At 34.6% G+C, this 19582-nt stretch overlaps 1 protein-coding gene across 1 annotated transcript; it reads left to right on the top strand.

Moving 5' to 3' along the window:
• The first annotated feature begins 8312 nt into the window (after positions 1 to 8312).
• Positions 8313 to 11512, top strand: LOC113330226 (endonuclease III homolog 1, chloroplastic-like). The gene is made up of 11 exons (XM_026577089.1): positions 8313 to 8586; positions 8728 to 8822; positions 8926 to 8995; positions 9197 to 9274; positions 9596 to 9714; positions 9873 to 9939; positions 10237 to 10328; positions 10483 to 10620; positions 10711 to 10815; positions 10966 to 11049; positions 11154 to 11512. The coding sequence occupies exons 1-11, from the start codon at positions 8514 to 8516 to the stop codon at positions 11298 to 11300; spliced, it is 1068 nt and encodes a 355-aa protein (XP_026432874.1). The 5' UTR covers positions 8313 to 8513; the 3' UTR covers positions 11301 to 11512.
• Positions 11513 to 19582: the final 8070 nt, after the last annotated feature.

The raw sequence follows: 19582 nt of genomic DNA, 5'->3' as shown, positions 1-19582 counted from the left end.
TGCAATGAACATACAATAATAGAGGATAAGAAAGTATTTTCGTTCTTCTTTTCCTTTTTTTTTTTCAACAGCTCGGATCCAGTTTTCTCTCTGCTTCAGTTGGTTTTCTTCAATTTTAGATTTTCGATCTTAAATCCCCAAGTAATTTCTATAAACCTCTTTTCCATTCCTTAATATTTGTTATGCTTTTTGAATTTATGTTTGTTTTTTCAAATGAAATCATGATGAGCAGCTCGATTTCATGATTTGGTTGTTTTTTCATTGTTTTCTTTCTAGATCTAGTAATTGTTATCATTTTTCTATGATGTACATTGTTCAATTGCATGATTTAATCCCATTTTTGTTCGTATTTAATATTTTTATGTTGATTTTTGAATATGATTTTGAACTCGTGCTACTCTGTTGATTAGATCATCTTATTCTTTTGTTAACATATCATTTTGATTATATGTATGATTTTCGTTCTTTCTAGATTTACAAAAAATCACAATTTCAAATATTTTTCTAGATTTTATGATCCGTCCATATAAATATGTACCGTCTTTAGTATGGTTTTTTGTGAAATCTGGAAAAATATGGGGATTTGTGTTTGGTGGATGGGAAATTTAGGAATTTGTTTGTTTTTTGAAATTAATAAATTTAGAGAGAAATTTGTAAGAAAATTGAGACTAATGGTATGTGATTGAGATTTGTGCAGTTTGGGTAAATGTGTGTTTTTTTAATTGGAAATTTGGGGTTTTGAGAACCAGTTAGTTATCACTGCTTCTGAGAAAGCATCCATAGGAAGCATGATAGTTCAGTAGCGTTCTGAGTATACATATGAAAGAATATCATTTAGATCTTGTACTTATCTGTAGCGATTTTGCGGTACATATTTGTATGCAATGATTTCACAGTACACATATGCATGTAGTGATTTCACAGTACATGTTTGTCTATAGTGTTTCACAATACATATTTGCTTGTACTGGGGGGAGCTCTTTTATTACATTGACAAATACTTCAAAGTTAGTTATTATAGCCCAGCTAATAGCTATTAGACATGTTCGTACTACATATTGATATGTATTTTAGGTAGAATCATATAATACATGGGTTTTTAAAAGTACATATCAACCATGAACTAGGATTTTTAGCACTACATATTAATATGTACCGTAGGATATTTCCGCAATACATATTTCCATGTACTAATTTTCGCAATACATATTTCCATGTGTTGATTTCGCAGTACATTTTTTCCTCCCAGTAAGGTTAGTTGGTGTTCTTTTTCTTATGATTAGATCTCACATATTCATGCCACCTATGCCTAATGAAATTTTGTTTATCAGGTGTTATGAGAGCATCACTTTGAAGTTAATGTTACGTGATTATACAAATTATGTCCAAAATTGTTGGTTGAGTTCTTAAAGGATGTTGTTTTCTTTTTTCTATAACTGATTAATGTATTATTACTTGCAGGCTATTACTAAACCAGTTACAGATGAATGTGCTTTCATTGAAGAAAATGCGGGATTCATTTTCGGCAAGTAAGCCTCACACCATTTTCGGCAAGTAAGCCTCACACCATTCATATTGTTGTGCATATACAAGCATAAACTAGGCTTTTACCCAGTTCGAATTCAACCCTAGTCTTCAATTATCGAAACCATCACTGCTAAACACCATCAATACTTTCTTCACAAACTGAACCTTAATCTACTTTGCTTCTCAATTTCTATAAAACCCTTTTTCTCGAATTCCCATGTTCAATCAATTTCAGAACCATCATCAATTTCTTCCTACAAATCTTTTCAGTGAAACCCTAATTTAATTCCAAATCCTCTCTTCACTAATTTGAGCAGAAGAAAGAAAACGGAAGGAGAAGAAAACAAAGAAGAAGAAGATAAGAAGAAGAAGAATGAATGAGATCGAACACGTGACTGACACACACGTGTGAAGGACATTTCAGTAATCTTACCACATGTATGAGATCTCCCTATATGATATTTTGGCGAGATATTGACAAGTCAACGCGATAAATTGACCGAGATGGTTAAAGTGGATGGAATCCGTTTAACTTGCCTAGTTTTGCAAGAAATAAAAAAAGTGGTCTACAAATGAAAGTGAGGGTCCAGACCAGGCCTACTACTGCATATAATCCATTTTTTTTCCTATAATCTCGTAGTCATATTTGCCTTTTTTTTTCTTATTAAATGAGCCAAACACAAATTTATATGCCATCTCATCTATAATCTAAGCTGTTAGATGAATAAGATCTCTCGGTTAACAAATTTTGTTAAAAGGTTTTGTCAAAATGGTTTGTTAACAGATCCCGACCCATAATAAAAACGAAAATACCAATAATATTCATTTTCCATATTTTGTCCTGCATCTCTATGGCCTTACACAAAGGTATAGGTTTTAATAAATCTTGATTTTTTGGGTTCAATTTTTGTCATAAACAATTGATGGTTTTTTTATATGGTTTATCTCACGTGAACATTAAACTTTATCAAGGGTGAAAAGGAATGGCAGATCAAGTTGTCCACATATTGAAACGCTGAAATTCTAATTCTCTCTAAAGTGCATGCATCATCGAGCAATTTCTAACTATAATTCTGAAAAAGTACACACTTTATATGGAGAAGGCATTTAATTATGAACAGTGGTTGAAAATTTGGGCCACAGGTGGTGTTCTCTTTGATCTTCACAACAACGGAAATTGTTAGATGATGCATTTTAATGTCTGTTTTGGATTTCGTAATTTTTCTTGCAGCAACGCTGTGGAGAGGGTATCAAGATAAAGCACTAGAAACTATTGACGAAGATGGGAAAATCATATGTGAGAACTTACTTTAGTTAAATTTCCATTGCTTATGTTTGAAATTTGAATTACTGACATAAAGTTTGCAAATTTTGACATTTTGATGCTACCGGATAGTCATCGTTTCAATGAATATGTTGCATATTCATAATCATTACTCCTTAGTCTTTTGTGCAAATTTTGATATTTTGATGCCGTATAGTCATTCGTTTCAATGAATATCTTTCATATTCATGACGATTACTCCTTAGTCTTCTGTGCAAATTAATACATTGCCTAATGTTTCTATATAACTATAAATTGTTCAAGGTTTGAGCTAAAGTTCATAATTAAGGTCAAAACCCACTTGATTTCAATCTTGATGCTATTGGTGAACTTGGTCTTTCATATATACTTAATTTGCTACTTAAATTTTAGAGTAAGTTGTAGAAAGTGAGTGAGAGATTCAGAGATTCGAATTCTATTTTCTTGCTTGATTTATAAAATACTTGAGACGAACATCACAAAGAAGTAATTCTCTTAATTTACATATGAATTCTAAGATTAAGCTTGCCTTTTTTTCTTTTCAACATCTGAGAACTATGTTGTTTATTATAGTTTTTTATTAGATTGGGTTTCTAATGTTCAGGCAAAAACAAAGAAAAGACACTTTAAGCTAATCTACAGATAGTGTGACTTTACTTTGTTCTCAAATACACTGCTATGTTTGGACGATGCCATTAAAGATGTTTCTTAAAAAATGTCCAATCCTGCTTGAATTGATTAGCATTATACTCTTGGTCATAGACCTGGCTTGGCACATTTGTATGTGCATTCCAGTTATTCCTCTGAATCAATGCCATTGATTAAGTAGCCATGAGTTTCAGAATTTCCTACCTATCATCGTGTAGTTTACTGTTGACCTTTCTCGACTATCTCTTGCTGCCATAACCTCTCTCATTTTTATTCTTTGCTTTCTTTTCAGCCTCCGTTTACACGATAGGTACCAACAAGAATTGAAAGAGTGGGAATCGGTTATGAGTAAGCTTAACAGATGGTTGAACTTGCATGTTGTCTTGGAAGCCAGCAATGTTGCTTTCCTTTTACGACCACGAAGGTCACTAACATCTAAATAAAGGTCGCATAATTGATATAAGGATGTACGGAAGGCTTCCACGACTCCCATTGCTTTAGAAGGAGGATAATTTTTATCAATTCGCAAACAAGTCCTGGCGGAGAAAATACAACCCGCCAGTTCCAGATTATGCATTTGCATGAAGTACTGATGGAGAAACTTATCGCCTGATTTTGTTGTATGTGCTATCCGGGGTTGTTTTGGTGACTTTGGCCAGTTCGGATTGTTTAGCGCAATTATATGAACGAAAAAACTACTCTAGGATACCCACCATTTGTATACATATAGATATCTTGCATTAATGCAGCTGTATTTACGGTACTACTTTTAAACCACCTTTCAAGTCATCTAAGCAAGTATCGAAGTAAGTTATCTTCCTTTCAGTGGTTTCCTTTCAGTGGTATTGATAAACTTTACAATGAGGCTTGAAGGAAAAACAAATTCCAAAACCAATTTTCTTATTTTTTTAATTTTATTATTTGACTACTTTTGGTATTATCATTTTTAGTAATTGAATATTATTATTATCCATTTATCTGTATCATGCTTTAAATTTCGAATCTCTAAAAATTCACTATCAATAGCACGTATTTTTCTCTACGATATTTTTAGACCCGTGTAACAACTACTATTATTTTAGTTTCTTTACTTTTTTTTAATCGCAAGTAATATATTCTCAATCAAATTAAATCTAACGACAAAATTTAGTTTGGCGGTAACCTAGTTCCACCTAACACCATTCACACGTAAATATAGCCAAGTGTTATAGTGGTCGTTTTTCTTTCTTCTCATTTTCGTCTTGGAGCAAGGACTACGAGTCTATCCTTTTTAAAGTGAAACAATTTCCATCCGAAGGAGTGTAAAATCTAGCTTGAAATAGAGGAATAAGAGCAACTCCAATGGGCACATCAAATAGCTCAGTTTGGTATTTTTACACCTATGGTGGGGCTAGCAAACAACTAAAACGGATGAACAAATCCTCAAATATAATGTTTTGATCATTGCGTCTAAGATGGAGTCAATCGGTTCAATATGATACGACCGCATTAAAACGAGCCGATCGGAACATCATGGGCCGAGGCTCGGTTATGGTGGAATCAATCATCGTCCCAGACAGAGTTGGTGGGGTCCTGGTGCACCATCAACGGCTAGTTCAATCAATTAACCTCCCCTATTAATTCAGCCGATTTCAAAACCAAATTCACACTTTCGACACTTAAAAATTATTCAAAATTTCACTTCAATCATCATCATTTAATCTCAAAAAATGGTTACCTAAGTTCGTGCTCCTAGGTTTTTTGAAGAAGAAGATTTAGCAATTTTCACAGCTTATGTTTCTCAAATAAGAAATGGTTTCGACGGTGTAACGAATTTTAAGGCAGCGTCTTTCTGGGAACAAGTTTTTACAATGTTCGTTGCAAAAACTAGGAACGGTAGACGTGATGTTACTGGATTGTGTCGTCGTTTTCAAACAATTTCTCATGCGGTCAACCAATTTATCACTTTGGAAATACAAGTTAACCTAATTAGGATTAACGGTGAAAATGAATATGAACTAATCCAAAGAGCTGCAGTGATGTGGAAGAAAAGTAACATGAAACCTTTTCATTACTCATCTGGTACTAACATCCCTAGAATTCTTCACAGGTTTAACCCCTTCTGTTTCCCAGATGTTTTTCCACCCACTCCACAAACCACTCCATGAATAAAGATGTTTTATTGGTTATTTTGTATGTTATAGTAATGTTTAATGAAAGTTAATGTGAGGCTAATGTGACGTTTAATGAAATCTAATGTTGTTTGATATAAATCCTAAGAGTGCTGAAAATACATAGACATTTCCATTAATTAAGTTGTTGACAACAGTAAAATGTTGGAATCAGTTCATACACTTAAACAATCCACTCCAACTTCAAACAGGAAGGACATTCCCAGAATTTTTTTCCATATGTGTCTTCATCTGTAAAAGTGTGCAAATGCATAAAAATTTGCAATCAGGGATTGAGCATTCACTAATCATCTGTTTTGTAAATTCTACTTCTCCACAGTAATCGGGTTGTGCTTCTTCAACCTGACTTTAAATTTCAAGTTTCTCCAAGATGCTTCCAACTTCTGGTTTTCTTTCTCATTAATAACATCAACTAACATTCGTGGTTCTGCACGGCAGTTACGATCTTGACATTGTAAATACCTGATATTTTATGATTCTGATTCAACGGCCATTCCTTTTTCCGAACAATCAACTTGGGGACACTTGGAATACATCCAAGGACGTTTCATGGGACTATGATCTTCCATGAAACAGAATGGACAAACCTCTTTTGCTTCCACGCATAGTATTTGTTTTTCTTTGCTTTTGGAAAACATTATGTTGGAAGAAGAATGTGTGAATAATAATGCAGAAAATATTGGAGAAATGATTTCAGATGAAAATATTTTTAATTGTGTTTGGAAAAAAATGGGAAAAATGTATGATATATATATAAGGATAAATATGACTGTTACAATAAAGCCGGTTTTCTGATCAGTGTTGGTCGAGCCGACAACGGCTAGTATCAACCAACGGCTTTCACTGTCCTTATAAAATTTTTACGATTTCAACTCTAGAACCACACCTCCAGTGCACAAAAATCCCCAAAAATGTCTGTTAGAATCCATGGTCCTAAATTTACTCTTTGAGGATTTAGCTATATGCAAAGCCTATGTTTTTCATAATGGAGAAATTTTTATGCGCGATCAAGACATGTCGGACGTGTCTTTTCGGCGGAAGATTTTCACAATGTTCGTCTCACAAACAGGGAACCCCGGAAACCGCGACGTTCATGGTTTGTATCTTCATTTTCATTCAATTAATCGTGCTGTCACGCCATTCGTCGATCGTGTAAGAGAAATTGATCGTGAAAATTTTGTCGGTGTAACCGAAGCTGAAGTGATCCAAAAAGCTCTGCATAATTTGGAAGAAGCTCACGGAAAACCTTTTCTTTACGAATCTTGTTTCGGCATTCTGAAAAACGGTCCTTCTCATTCAATTCTTCACTACATCATAAGGGCCCTCCATATATTTAGTATGAAAGAAAATGTTATTGTTCGATGTTGGATAGATCATAAGGGCACTCCGGACAACAGTGACCATTTCTGGGAAACTGTGTTGCAAAATTTTATAACGTTGCGGAACAACAAGAGCCCAGAACTAAGTTTTTCATTCATCACTAATGATGTCAAACATTATACAAAAGTTTTATGGATGGTTCACCGTAGTAATTTTGAATTTTCCAACAAAGAGCTGGTGCCCATATATATATATATAACTTTATACCTTTTGCCTCATTCAGAATCTGCATCATAACAATATCTTAACTAAATTATTTATGTTTTTCAGAAATCCATCGCTCAAATCAAATTTATTGAAGAAAGCGGAAGAGAGTTTAAGCATTTTGAATGTTACGAACTCTATAGAAATTATGTCGCTGGATTGGATGTAGTTTGATGATATTATTGTCGTTAACTATATAATTAATTTAGACAATAGTAAAATCTTCTTTTAAATATTTTCATTAATTAATACTACTACCACTTCTTTTACAAGAAATAAACTTAGACATTAATAAGAACTTCATTTGAGTACATCAATAAAAATCTATCACAATCTTTGGCCTCCTGGTTTTCTTCATTTGACGTAACTTCCATTCAACGCGCTCTTGAACTGTTTCTCTTTTGTTTTTGAATTTACGGTTGTGAACTTTCAAAACTGGAGCTTTTCTTTGCTTTTTAACGAAACCTTTTGCTAAATTAACTTCTAAAACTTGCACAGATCTTTCCTTATAACCACTTTTTATTTTTCTGAAATTACCACAAATTTTATTTACAGCAGCCACAAGTTTAGCTTCGCAGAAAAGAGAAATTGCTTTATAAGACATTTCAAAAGAAAGATTAGTGGAAAAAATTCAAGAGAAGATTGAATTTTGTGTGAGTTGTGTGTTCAAATGGGTTGGGTATAGGGGAAAATAGCCGTTCTGAAAATTTGCTCGTTGCCGGCTCATATTGAGCCGACCTGCTCTAGTTATGTTGAGCATCACTTCATCTTGAGACGAATCTCGACCGTTTGTGCAAGCTAGCCGACCGGCTTATTTAGACACGATAAATCTTTTACCTACTTCCCAAAACTCAGTTTGTCCATTCACCTGGACAGGCATATCATTAAATATATTGTGTCTCAAGGGACTTGCTCTAATAGACCAAACGACAAATTATTTGTCTTTTTTATCATTTAGTTTCATTTTGTTCAAATTAAAAGAAGGGATTGAGTTTAGGGTAAAAAGAGATTTCCATCTAGGCATCTACCCATAATATGCCCAACTTTCATGGTAGTAGCTATTCAAGCAGCATCCCGTCTCCACACGAGAGTGACAAATTAGTTCTGACCGGTGACTCCCGTAGAAACAACAAAAAAACCCAAATGTGTGTTATTTATCTCTTGGCTTTATTCTTGGGTTTCCCTCCAAATGACCTCTGCTGTTCCTTCTCTTCAGAAATTCAATTCTAACTTCCTTCTCCCAAATCAAATTAAACACAAACCCTAGTTTTGCCTTCCATATGCCGATAACTAGATTTTCTTCAACAAATTTCACTATCAAGAATGAAATCACAGAATCTGAACCAAACCCAGGTTAGTAATCTCATTTTTCTGTAATGGGTTTTCATGATTTTTCATTTAGATGTCATTCCTGAGCTAAAGTTTTAATCTTTTCCATGGTTTATCTGTTTATCGGAACATTAGTAAAAAAAAAAAATTCTTTTCTGTGAGCAGAAATTCGTGTGTTTGTGAGGAGGAAAAGAGAGAAAAAGGTAGTAGAGATTAAAACAGAAGAGAAATTGAAAATTGAACCCGATGAAGATAACAAAGTAAGGGGCTTCTTTATCATTTTCTTATATTTTTGTGGAAATGGGATATTGGTGGAATTTTCTTGATACCTTTTGTTTGATTGTTAAATGTTACTGGTTGCAGTTTAGTGATTTGCGTTTACCTGATATTGAAGAGTTTGCATATCGGAAAGTCGAAGGATCTGCGTCCAAAAGTAAGTGCGAAAGACTTGCAATTAGAATATTTGGGTTTGAGGCAAAGATTGGATTGAGTTAGGATTTGCAAAATTATAAGACTTGTTACCTGTTTGCCTTGTTTCAATTCAGCATTGTGATATATCTTTTGCGATTAACGTGTTATTATTATAGTGTAGTGCGTTTATCCTTAACTAAAATACAATGTGTCGTATATGCAGGAAAGTTGCGAGATACCGAAACATCATTAGATAAGGCTTTAACTGGAAAAGGAGAAACTCTCAGTATCAAGCTGAAAGGTATGAGGAAGATGGTGTAAGCTGTTGTCTTCTTAGTGTAACTAGATACTACTGTAGTTTTAATAAATTGCGAGTCCAAGTCTTTGTTATGGCAATGTGGATGGTACCAATTGAGTTGACATGTAGTCATGTACACGGTCTACTTTAACTGAAGTTTTTTTAAGCATTCTTTCATTGAAGATGACACTGCAGCAGGTTGTTACCAAAATCATTCCTTAACTCCTGTTACTTGATGTTAAATTCTTAGTGTTGTTCAATACAGTGAAAGGTTCTATCTCTTTATTGGCAGAAATTTTACCCTGAGAATTTTGCTGTAAATAGGTGAAGCACCTGCAAATTGGGAGGAAGTTCTTGAAGGGATTCGCAAGATGAGATCTTCTGAAGTTGCGCCAGTAGACACTATGGGATGTGAGAAAGCTGGCAGTCTGCTTCCACCAAAGGTAATGTTTTCTCCTAATCATTAAGCCAAAACTCTATAATGGAGCTAGATGAAAAGGTAATATTCGTGTAGGCTTCTTATTAGTATCATATGGTAGGCTGACAGTATGTTACTTTGTAAGGCATATCATATGGTGATCATATTTCTTGTATATATCAGGAAAGACGTTTCGCAGTGTTAGTGTCTTCTCTTCTATCAAGCCAAACAAAGGATGCAGTTAATCATGGCAAGTTTCCAGTCATCGTCTTGAGTATTCACTGTCACTTTTAAAATTGGATTCTAGAGTTTTCTGATAATTTGAATTCGTGTATCCTTCCCAAATGGTTAAATTGATACATGTATGGTAGTGCTGTATTTACAAAATACCTGAAGCTGAAAATTGGAACTCGAATCTGGTCCATGCTTCCTGATAGAATTGGTTATTACTTTCTGCTCATCAGCATATTCGGAGTTAGCTAGACCTTAGCTTAGACCTTCTGTTGCAGTAATTTCTTGGATGATTAATTCCTTTTGGATATTCCAGGGGCGGTCCAAAGGCTTCTTAAAAATGGTCTTCTTGCTGCTGATACCATAGATAATGCTGAGGAATCTGTAATCAAGGATTTGATTTATCCAGTAAGTCTTCTTTTATTGAGGTGATCTCACATCTGAAATTGTTAATTCTTGAAATTTGTTTTTCTATCATACAGAAACGGGTCGAAAACTTTTAGTGTCGCAGGTGTGGTATTTTACATTGCTTGATTCCCTTTCATTAAATTTCTCCGGGCAGGTTGGGTTTTACACTAGAAAGGCTTCGAACTTGAAGAAAGTTGCAAAAATCTGTCTCCAGAAGTACGGAGGGGACATACCTAGTTCACTGGAGGAGTTACTGGCACTTCCAGGAATTGGTCCTAAGATGGCTCACCTAGTATGTCCTTCACTTTTTAAATGTTGGCATTGCTCGACTTGAAAACATTAATTTAGTCTCCTAAGATCTCATTCATTTTTGGCAGTGCAGGTTATGAATGTTGCGTGGGACAATGTTCAGGGCATATGTGTAGACACCCACGTTCATCGCATTTGTAATCGCCTTGGATGGGTTTCAAAGCCAGGCACTGGACAGGTATTGTACCCCAACTTTAATCGGCTCAATGTCTAAGTGTATTAGCCGTCGGATAGAGCAACATGGATAGGAAGACCTTAGTATGTGCGGATGCAGTCTTCGTAGGGCACATTCTGTTATATTGATATGTCATTGTTTCTTTAATTACAGAAAACTTCAACTCCTGAGGGAACAAGGGAGTCTCTTCAGTTGTGGCTTCCAATGGAGGAGTGGGTTGCCATAAACCCGTTATTGGTGCGAGCAATTTCTTTTTCTTTCCCTTTACTCTGTTATCACCATAATTTTCAGAGATTTTACACAGATAGGATGCCCTGATTCATTAGCAATTGATGTGGCAGGTTGGATTTGGGCAGACGATTTGTACTCCTCTAAGACCTCGTTGTGGAATGTGCGGAGTAAACAGCCTTTGTCCTTCTGCTTTCAAAGAAACACCCAGTCCTGTATCTAAAGCAAAGAAACCTAAAGCTACCAAAACAGTTTCTTGATTGAATTATCCATCAGAAATGTTCTAGGGACATACTGCATCTGGCCATTTCTTCTTCCAAACATTTTTTTTTTTTTGATGGTATTAGGCATTCTCTATGCCAGGGATTTTCTTTTGTGTCGTATATGTTTTAACCAAAGAAGAAAGTTACATACCAAAAAACATTAAACATGCTCGACAATTTGGAAATGTTTTGCCTTCAACAAGAAAGTCCCGATAGTAACGAGGTCTTATGCATCCGCAAATTAAAAAATGATATAAAAATCTAAAAAATTACATCCATTTCTCAAACAACTGTAGATAAGAATTTTATTTAGAGTCTACATCAAATGACTGTCTCACGCAAATCATGTAAGATGTTACCGGGTGATTTTCACATGATCATCTTTTGACTTTCGTCAAGAATATAAGATGAACTTGGTTAAAGAGAAAGCTTACCAACACATATTTCGAGAAATATGTAAGCGAGTTAAATTCAACTCGAAATATCAAATGTGTATAATCGAAGTCTATATAGCTATACGACTTTTGTCTCAAATATGAGATAGAGTAGATAGACTTTTGAGTGATAGATGAGTTCAAGTCTCCACGTACCTTTTGTTGATGAAGTTCTACAAGCTCCCCTTAGTAGTTCTTCATCTTTAATCGACGAATGCCGTGAAGTCTAATGCTCAACCACACTTTATATCCTAATCCGAGACTTAGCTCTAAGTAGACTAGAAATCAAGACTTATAGTTTTGGCAACTAAACTTGACAACAAGATTAAGATAGCAACGCTTGCGAGTTCGACCGAACAGTGCTTTAACAAGATTGTTTTAATGATGAACTCACCAGGACCCTATCTCTGAAAGAAAAAGAGATTAATACTCGTAAGTGTGACCTGCAAAGGTTGTTTGTAAGTTCCGACAAAATCTCAGCAATGTTATTCGAGTATGCAAACGGGTACGCATACCTAAGTAGTCGGGCTTAGACTATGTTCGTCAGTGTGCAAACGGGTATGCAAACTGTCGTACACTTCCAAGTTTCAGTTGAATCCAGTACGCGTACAGGTATGCATACTATAGTACCTGGACTTCAACTGACTTCGCCAGTACGCGTACAAGTAAGCATACTCTAGTTCCCGGACTTTACCTGACCTTGTCAGTACACATATGGGTATGCATACTGCATTCCGGTCTTGGATCAACATATATGCAAGTACCGCATATTGTGCTTAAATCCAATTATGGTTAAGTTTCTAAACTCCCATTTCAATCATTGAAACATTCTTAGAAGACGACAATAGCGGTCTCACACAAACTATTAGCTTTGAAGCAATTTTCAAGTGATGAATGATCAATACGAAACATTCTGAGTCTACATCAAATGACTGTCTCACACAAATCATGTAAGATGTTACCAGGTGATTTTCACATGATTATCTTTTTATTTTCGTCAAGAATATAAGATGAACTTGGTTAAAGCGAAATCTTACAAACACATATTTCGAGAAATATGTAAGCGAGTTAAACTCGGCTCGAAATATGAAATGTGTATAATTGAAGTTTATATAGTTATACGACTTTTGTCTCAAATAGGAGATAGAGTATATAGACTTCCGAGTGATAGATGAGTTCAAGTCTCCACATACCTTTTGTTGATGAAGTTCCACAAGCTCCCCTTAGTAGTTCTTCATCTTCAATCGATGAACGCCCTGAAGTCTAATGCTCAACTACACTTTCTATCCTAATCCGAGACTTAGCTATAAGTAGACTAGAAATCAAAACTTATAGTTTTGGCAAGTAAAATTGACAACAAGCTTGAGATAGCAACGCTTGCGAGTTTGACCGAGCAGTGCTCTAACAATCTCCCACTTTGTCAATTTTAGGGAGAAAACTATCAATATATATGGAATAAAAAATAAATAAACTTTGTAGATCTCAATCCAAATGCTTGATTTCCTTGGTTCTTCAACATTACTCGAAATCTTCGTCACTTCCAAGTACTCTAGTGATTCTGAATGTGTTCAACTCAGCATCATAGTTGTTGAAGATCCGTAGCTATAAGAATGAGAAAACAGTAGCTCTAAATCATTGTTATACAATGTCATTGTATTATTACACAGCATCAAAATACAAATTCTATCACAACTTTGACAACAATACTATGGTGATATGTATCACTCCTCCTTAATCAATACTTCATCTCACATGAAAACCACTCCCCCTTACATAATGATCTGTAAACCATATGTATTTGTAGTGTGACTACACATTAATTTCCCCCCTTTTTGTCAATAAAAATTGGCAAAGGTACAAAAACTAGTGGGATCCTAATGAAATTTCCATAGAGATACTTCACGACCAAAAGAGAACGTATCAACTTTGTTTCGATGATTTCACATAGTCGAAACTAGTGTATTCATCAAGGAGTTTATAAAGATACAAGAAAAATCCTACAATATTACACAGCCGCACTCCCCACAAAGATTTGGCAATTAAGCACAATTCAATTAAGAACTCTCCCGTATAAAATGTCATTCCCGAAAGAACAACAACAGCGGCCTTACTTTCTCAAGAAAAGAATAATTTCTTTGGACATTAACGAATAACATGAAACATGAATTTGTATCCAAAATACTCAATCAAATTAACTACAAGAGAACCCATGATTAATTTAATCGGAAATGCTCACATAAGAGAACTTACTGTGAATTATTCAAAGATTCCTTTTATTTTTCATCAATATTTGCATATAGACGTGTAATAGACTTAATCTTTATATACAAAAGTTCATCATATCTTCCATCAATATTTTCATAATGACATAATAGGCTTAACTTTTGTTGTCAAAAGTTCATTCTATCTTTTATCAAAATTTGCATAAAGACATATGATAGACTTAACTTGTGAGCATATATGGGACAAGCATAGTTCACAGACGCAAACACATATATCCCATAACAAGTTGCAATATATAAACGAAGGGGATCGCGCGACAAAAGATTTTAACAAAACTATTTGACAAAACACGTAGACCATGAGATCTTATATATCGGACGGATAGTAGTTTTGATATCATTAGGCAAAATATAGCTCTAAGACGTGTTTGGCTAATCACATGGACAAAATATTTTCTTTAGTTTCCTTCTTCGTGGATCTTGAGTAGAAAATTTTAAGAAATCGTCAACTCTTATTGGGTTATTTGGTTTTTGGTACTCAGGTTTTGACCTAAACCTGGATTTGGTTTAACATTTATCCAGCCTTTGCATTTGGTTTAAAGACCAACGTTGACCCATGATGACTGTTTATGACTAGGATTTAATTATTTTTTATAAAATAAAAATATTACAAAATACTGAATTTACTAATGCACTCCTAAAATGGGTCTCGGATCAGCGGCAACATTTTCTCCTTGACTAATTTCTTGATTCAACGGAAACACATACCGGAATTTCTTCTGTCTAGAATCATCCTCCATCAAATCATGGACCAACACCAACGAGTTCATCCCCTTCGTTCTTCATCTGCAATTTCTCATGTGTAGTTAATAAAAAGTACTTTCGCCAAAATATCAGTGAGATATGGCTGATTGGTCGATATTTCATATTCTGAGTTACACGAAGTACCGCCATCGATCACTGGGTATGATGTGTGATACACAATACCAGTATGTAATAGGACATATTAGTGAATATAAGAAAATATGAATCATACTAGGACTACTTTTGGTTGAAGAAGCAAACCCCACTGTTCACTACAACGGCAACATCAACCACCACCTGCTCTGTTCATCACAAAATTAAGTTTCCCTTTTACCATCATCAAACATATCGAATTCATATTTAATCAAAACCCATCACTATTATTCAGTTTATCCACCAAATTCACTAATTGAACCTTCAATTAAGAAAAAGCCTGATTTAAACTCTTTGATTACCTTACTGTTAGGTTCGAATTCACCAAATCAATCAATATCAGCACCATCAACTACCCTTTGATCTTTCTCCGTTTCTCTCGATCCCAAAACTTCCGTTGATTCCGTATCTCAAGAACTCGTAACCCTATTAGTTTTTTCTGATTCAACTCTCTTCAGTGTACAAGAAACCCTAACCCAATCAAATCTTTGATCTTGGTAACCAAATCTCGATTCTAGATTTGATAAATTATGGACTTGATACTTAAACAAAACTCATATTAGATAATAGAGATTAAAGAACAATCAATGATGCCAGAAAAATTCTCAAATCGCACTTTATAAAGAGGGGAAAAGAGAGAAGAGTTCTGAATTTCATCTTCAAACCTATTCTTCCTTGTGTCTTGACCATCCCAACTTCTCAAGATCCATTTTAATCTCCTCACCGATTCAGTGGAAAACCATGTTGCAGACTCCATCTTCTCTCGTAGCAGTTGTTTGGTTTTGGGGAAGAAGATGAAGTAGAAGATGGATCAAGGCATTGGAAAGAAATTTTTGGTGGAATGAACGGGTATAGTAGTAAATTAAAATATGAATTAAATTTAATTTAACTTTTTTAATAATTATTAAACTGAAGTCAACGTCTAACCGGGTCAATGTTGGTCTTTAGACCAAATGCAAAGGCTGGACAAATGTTAGACCAAACCCAGATTCGGGTCAAAATCTGAGTACCAAAAACTAATAACCCACTCCTATTATATGTTTGGGTTAACCTATCCGTTTTCATCAAGATTTTGTCCATTTTAATTAAATTATTGCTAATGGCTCTTCTTTTTCTTAAGTTTATTCTTATGGATTCATGGTAAAGTAATGAATACTGTATGAAAATCCTAAAAGAAAAGGATGATTTAGGTGAAATAGTAGAGCTTATTCCTCCTCTTCTTAATCCGATTATTAAGTGGATTCACGAGAATTCAATAACGTCTGAAAACTCAAACTCGTGTAGACAAAAGTTATGATGATTTCACTAATCAATTTAAATTAAAAAAAAATACCCAATACAAAACACCAAACTAAGCTTCCCTATGATAATATAGTTCTGAGTTACTCAGAACATGGATGTCGCAAAGAAGAAAATTATGATTTATGAGCATCAAATATTAAGTTAAGAGGAAGAAATTGAGACAAAAAGAATGAAAAAGAAAAACATGGGGTAAGTGTCTTCTCGATTGTTTTTTCCTCCATTGAAGAGCATAATGAGGAATATGGGGATTCAGAATACATTATTTTACATTCCACAAGTTTGTTCGCTGCCAAACACATATGAAGTGTTATTTAAGCGCCATGTCATTAAAAATTCTAACCATTAGATAGATAAGATCTTTTGGATACTATGTTTGGTCAATTTCTTTTGTTAAAACAGTTTTTTGGTCGATCCCGACCCATATATAAAACCATAAAGATTAATACTGTAAAATCATCTTCCAAATAAACTTTAGGATGTAAATAAATAAATCCAAAAAAATTGCAAGATGAAAACCGTTGGAAATAGCTATGTGTGATAACAATGATTGCTATTCCAAACCCTAGTTATCCTTATTAAAACACAAGAATAAATTTTCATAAGAAGTTTCCTAGACATCAAGACAAACTCGTAATGCACATATAAGATGATTTGTCCTTAGAGGGTAGAATCAATATTTTTCGCACGGATTTACACCAATAATAGCTACCAAAGGCGTATAAAAATATTTGCTTAACAAAGAAGAACATACAAATTCATTAATGACCATGCACCATAGTTCACATAAGATGATTGTGAACTTCAAGAATCCCATAGCAGTGCGTACTACTGCCCATTCTTAAACTTCCTTTTTTTGTGATTCACCAACAACATTCTTGTAAAAGCTACAAATAAGCTTAAAAGAGTAGTACTCAAATAATCCAAGTGCCCAAGTCCAAGAGAAGTGGAAAAACTGCGACGAAGCGGAACAAAACGCTCAAAAACAAGAGACGGGACAAATACCAGTCTTAACACATCCAAATTAAAGAATTCTCATCTCCATTTTGAATAGAATTCAAATAGGAAGAGAATGCAAAAATAGTGAGGTCATTCCGAGTTCGGACGAAGAAGTTACGGCCAAAACAAGTTTAGCGAATATTGACGTCTACAAGCCAGTATGCATACCGGTTTGCAAACGAATTTTTGTGACCTGGAGCGGTATGCAAACGAGTTTGCGAACTAAAATCCCTGGATTTTGATTTTAAATGATGGTATGCATACCTGGTATGTGTACCATTAAGTCCAAACATCCCGAACTACTATTTTCAAACCTAAACGTTTAAGAACCTTAAACACAAATCAAGTTAGGTACAAATGAACGATAAGTAAGGTACATGGATCAATATAAGTACTCTAAGCAAATGATAAAAACACAAATCTTGCTCAAGTTGATATACATACCTTTATAAGAATCCAATTGAATTCTACAGCCTGACCACAGATTCAAAATCAGAACTAACGCAACATGTGCACCTCAATTCTTGTGCTTCCCTCACCGTATACATAACAGTGCATTTCTTGGTGAGGATGCACTTCCGACACAATCAGTTTTGTTGATGTGAACAATGTCTTGCTCACCATGGCACCAAGAAAGAGCTTCTTTCCAACTATTCTTGCATTTGACAGTATTGAGAGAAACTCAAGTAACTGTTTTTACAAGTTTTTCAAAGAGCACAAGATAATTTGTGTTCCTAATTTCTTCGTTTCCAACTTATAACACACAGTTTATGCAGATAATGTTCAGTACTGCACAAGGAAACTCTTTTGAAAAAAATAGACATCCCGACTTTCTCAAAAGTGAGGGCAGTGTCATTATCTTGAGAAGGTGTATCAGGGTTTGATTGATGAACAGAGTCAATTTCATGGATAGAACTAACTGATAGATTAGGTTTAGATAATTATTGTATTATATCCAATTTGTTAGAGACACAGGAGACATAGGGAATGCCCTTACTGATAAGAAGATCAATATCAACCTCAACATGGAGATTATTCATCACAACTTGATTTAGCTTATACAAGAGATTCTTTCTCTTTCTGGAGATATACCTCAACATCAAGACACAAGCTCTCGAGCCTTTTCTCAAGCCCTGAAAACACTTTTAGGGATTTTAAACCTAGTGGAGGTTTAGATAGAATTTCTTCTACATATTTTACTAAATCAATCATGGAAGAGAATTTTGAAATCCCTAGTCTGGATCTGGTGGTTCATTTATTAAGATAACACTTTTCTCCATAGGGTCAGATCGCTACAAACACAGACTTATAAGGTCTTAAATGTGTTTGCCTGCCCTGATACCAATTGAAAAAGCGTCGGTCTAATAACCACACCCAATATTTCGCTTAGAAATCTTTATGTACTAGATCCAATATACTTTTAAGAGAATCAACTAGACATTCAGACTCAATCTTAAGAAAAGTATATCAAAGAATTATATCTCAATTTCTCAATTCAATCCGCAATCAAACAAATAGGAATTTGCTAGCCCGATTGAATATAAGAAATAACTTGGACGGTATCAAAAACCAATATCCAAGTGTCAATCAATTTAATCAACAACCAAAGGTTGGATTCACAATTGATTGAACTTACGCACAACCTGTGATATTTCAATTATATAAATAAATATAATGCGGAAAAGAAATAACACACACACCATAAGTTTTGTTAACAAGGAAACTACAAATGCAGAAAAACCCCAGGACCTAGTCCATATTTGAACACCAAACTGTATTAAGTCGCTACAGACACTAGCCTACTCCAAGTTAACTTCGGACTGGAATGTAGTTGAGCCCTAACCATTCTCACACTGATCAAGGTACAGTCGTGTTCCTTACACCTCTAGTACCACGCCGAATTCTACGCACTTGATCCCCTTAGATGATCTCACCCACAACTAAGAGTTGCTAAAACCCAAAGTCGAAGACTTGATAAACCAATCTGTCTCACACAGAAAATTCTATTGAATAGATAAATCTGTCTCCCACACATAAACTTATGAGTTTTTTCCGTCTTCTGATAAATCAAGGTGAACATGAACCAATTGATATACCGGACTCATATTCCCGAAGAACAACCTAGAAATATCAATCACCTCACAATAATCTTAATCGCATGGTAGCAAGATAAGATATTGTGGAATCAAAAACGATGAGACGAAGATGTTTGTGACTACATTTTATCTTACCTATCCGAGATTAAATCTTGATAAAATCTAAGAGAAGATAGTACTCAATCAAGATAGAAAATAGCAAGATCAGAACACGTAACTACAGAGAAAATAGTTGGGTCTGGCTTCACAATCCCAATGAAGTATTTAAATCG

Source organism: Papaver somniferum, unplaced genomic scaffold, assembly GCF_003573695.1.
Source record: "Papaver somniferum cultivar HN1 unplaced genomic scaffold, ASM357369v1 unplaced-scaffold_117, whole genome shotgun sequence".
Taxonomy (NCBI): Eukaryota; Viridiplantae; Streptophyta; class Magnoliopsida; order Ranunculales; family Papaveraceae; genus Papaver; species Papaver somniferum.
Note: the sequence above shows the minus strand (reverse complement) of the source record. Positions and strands in the feature narration are given on the sequence as shown.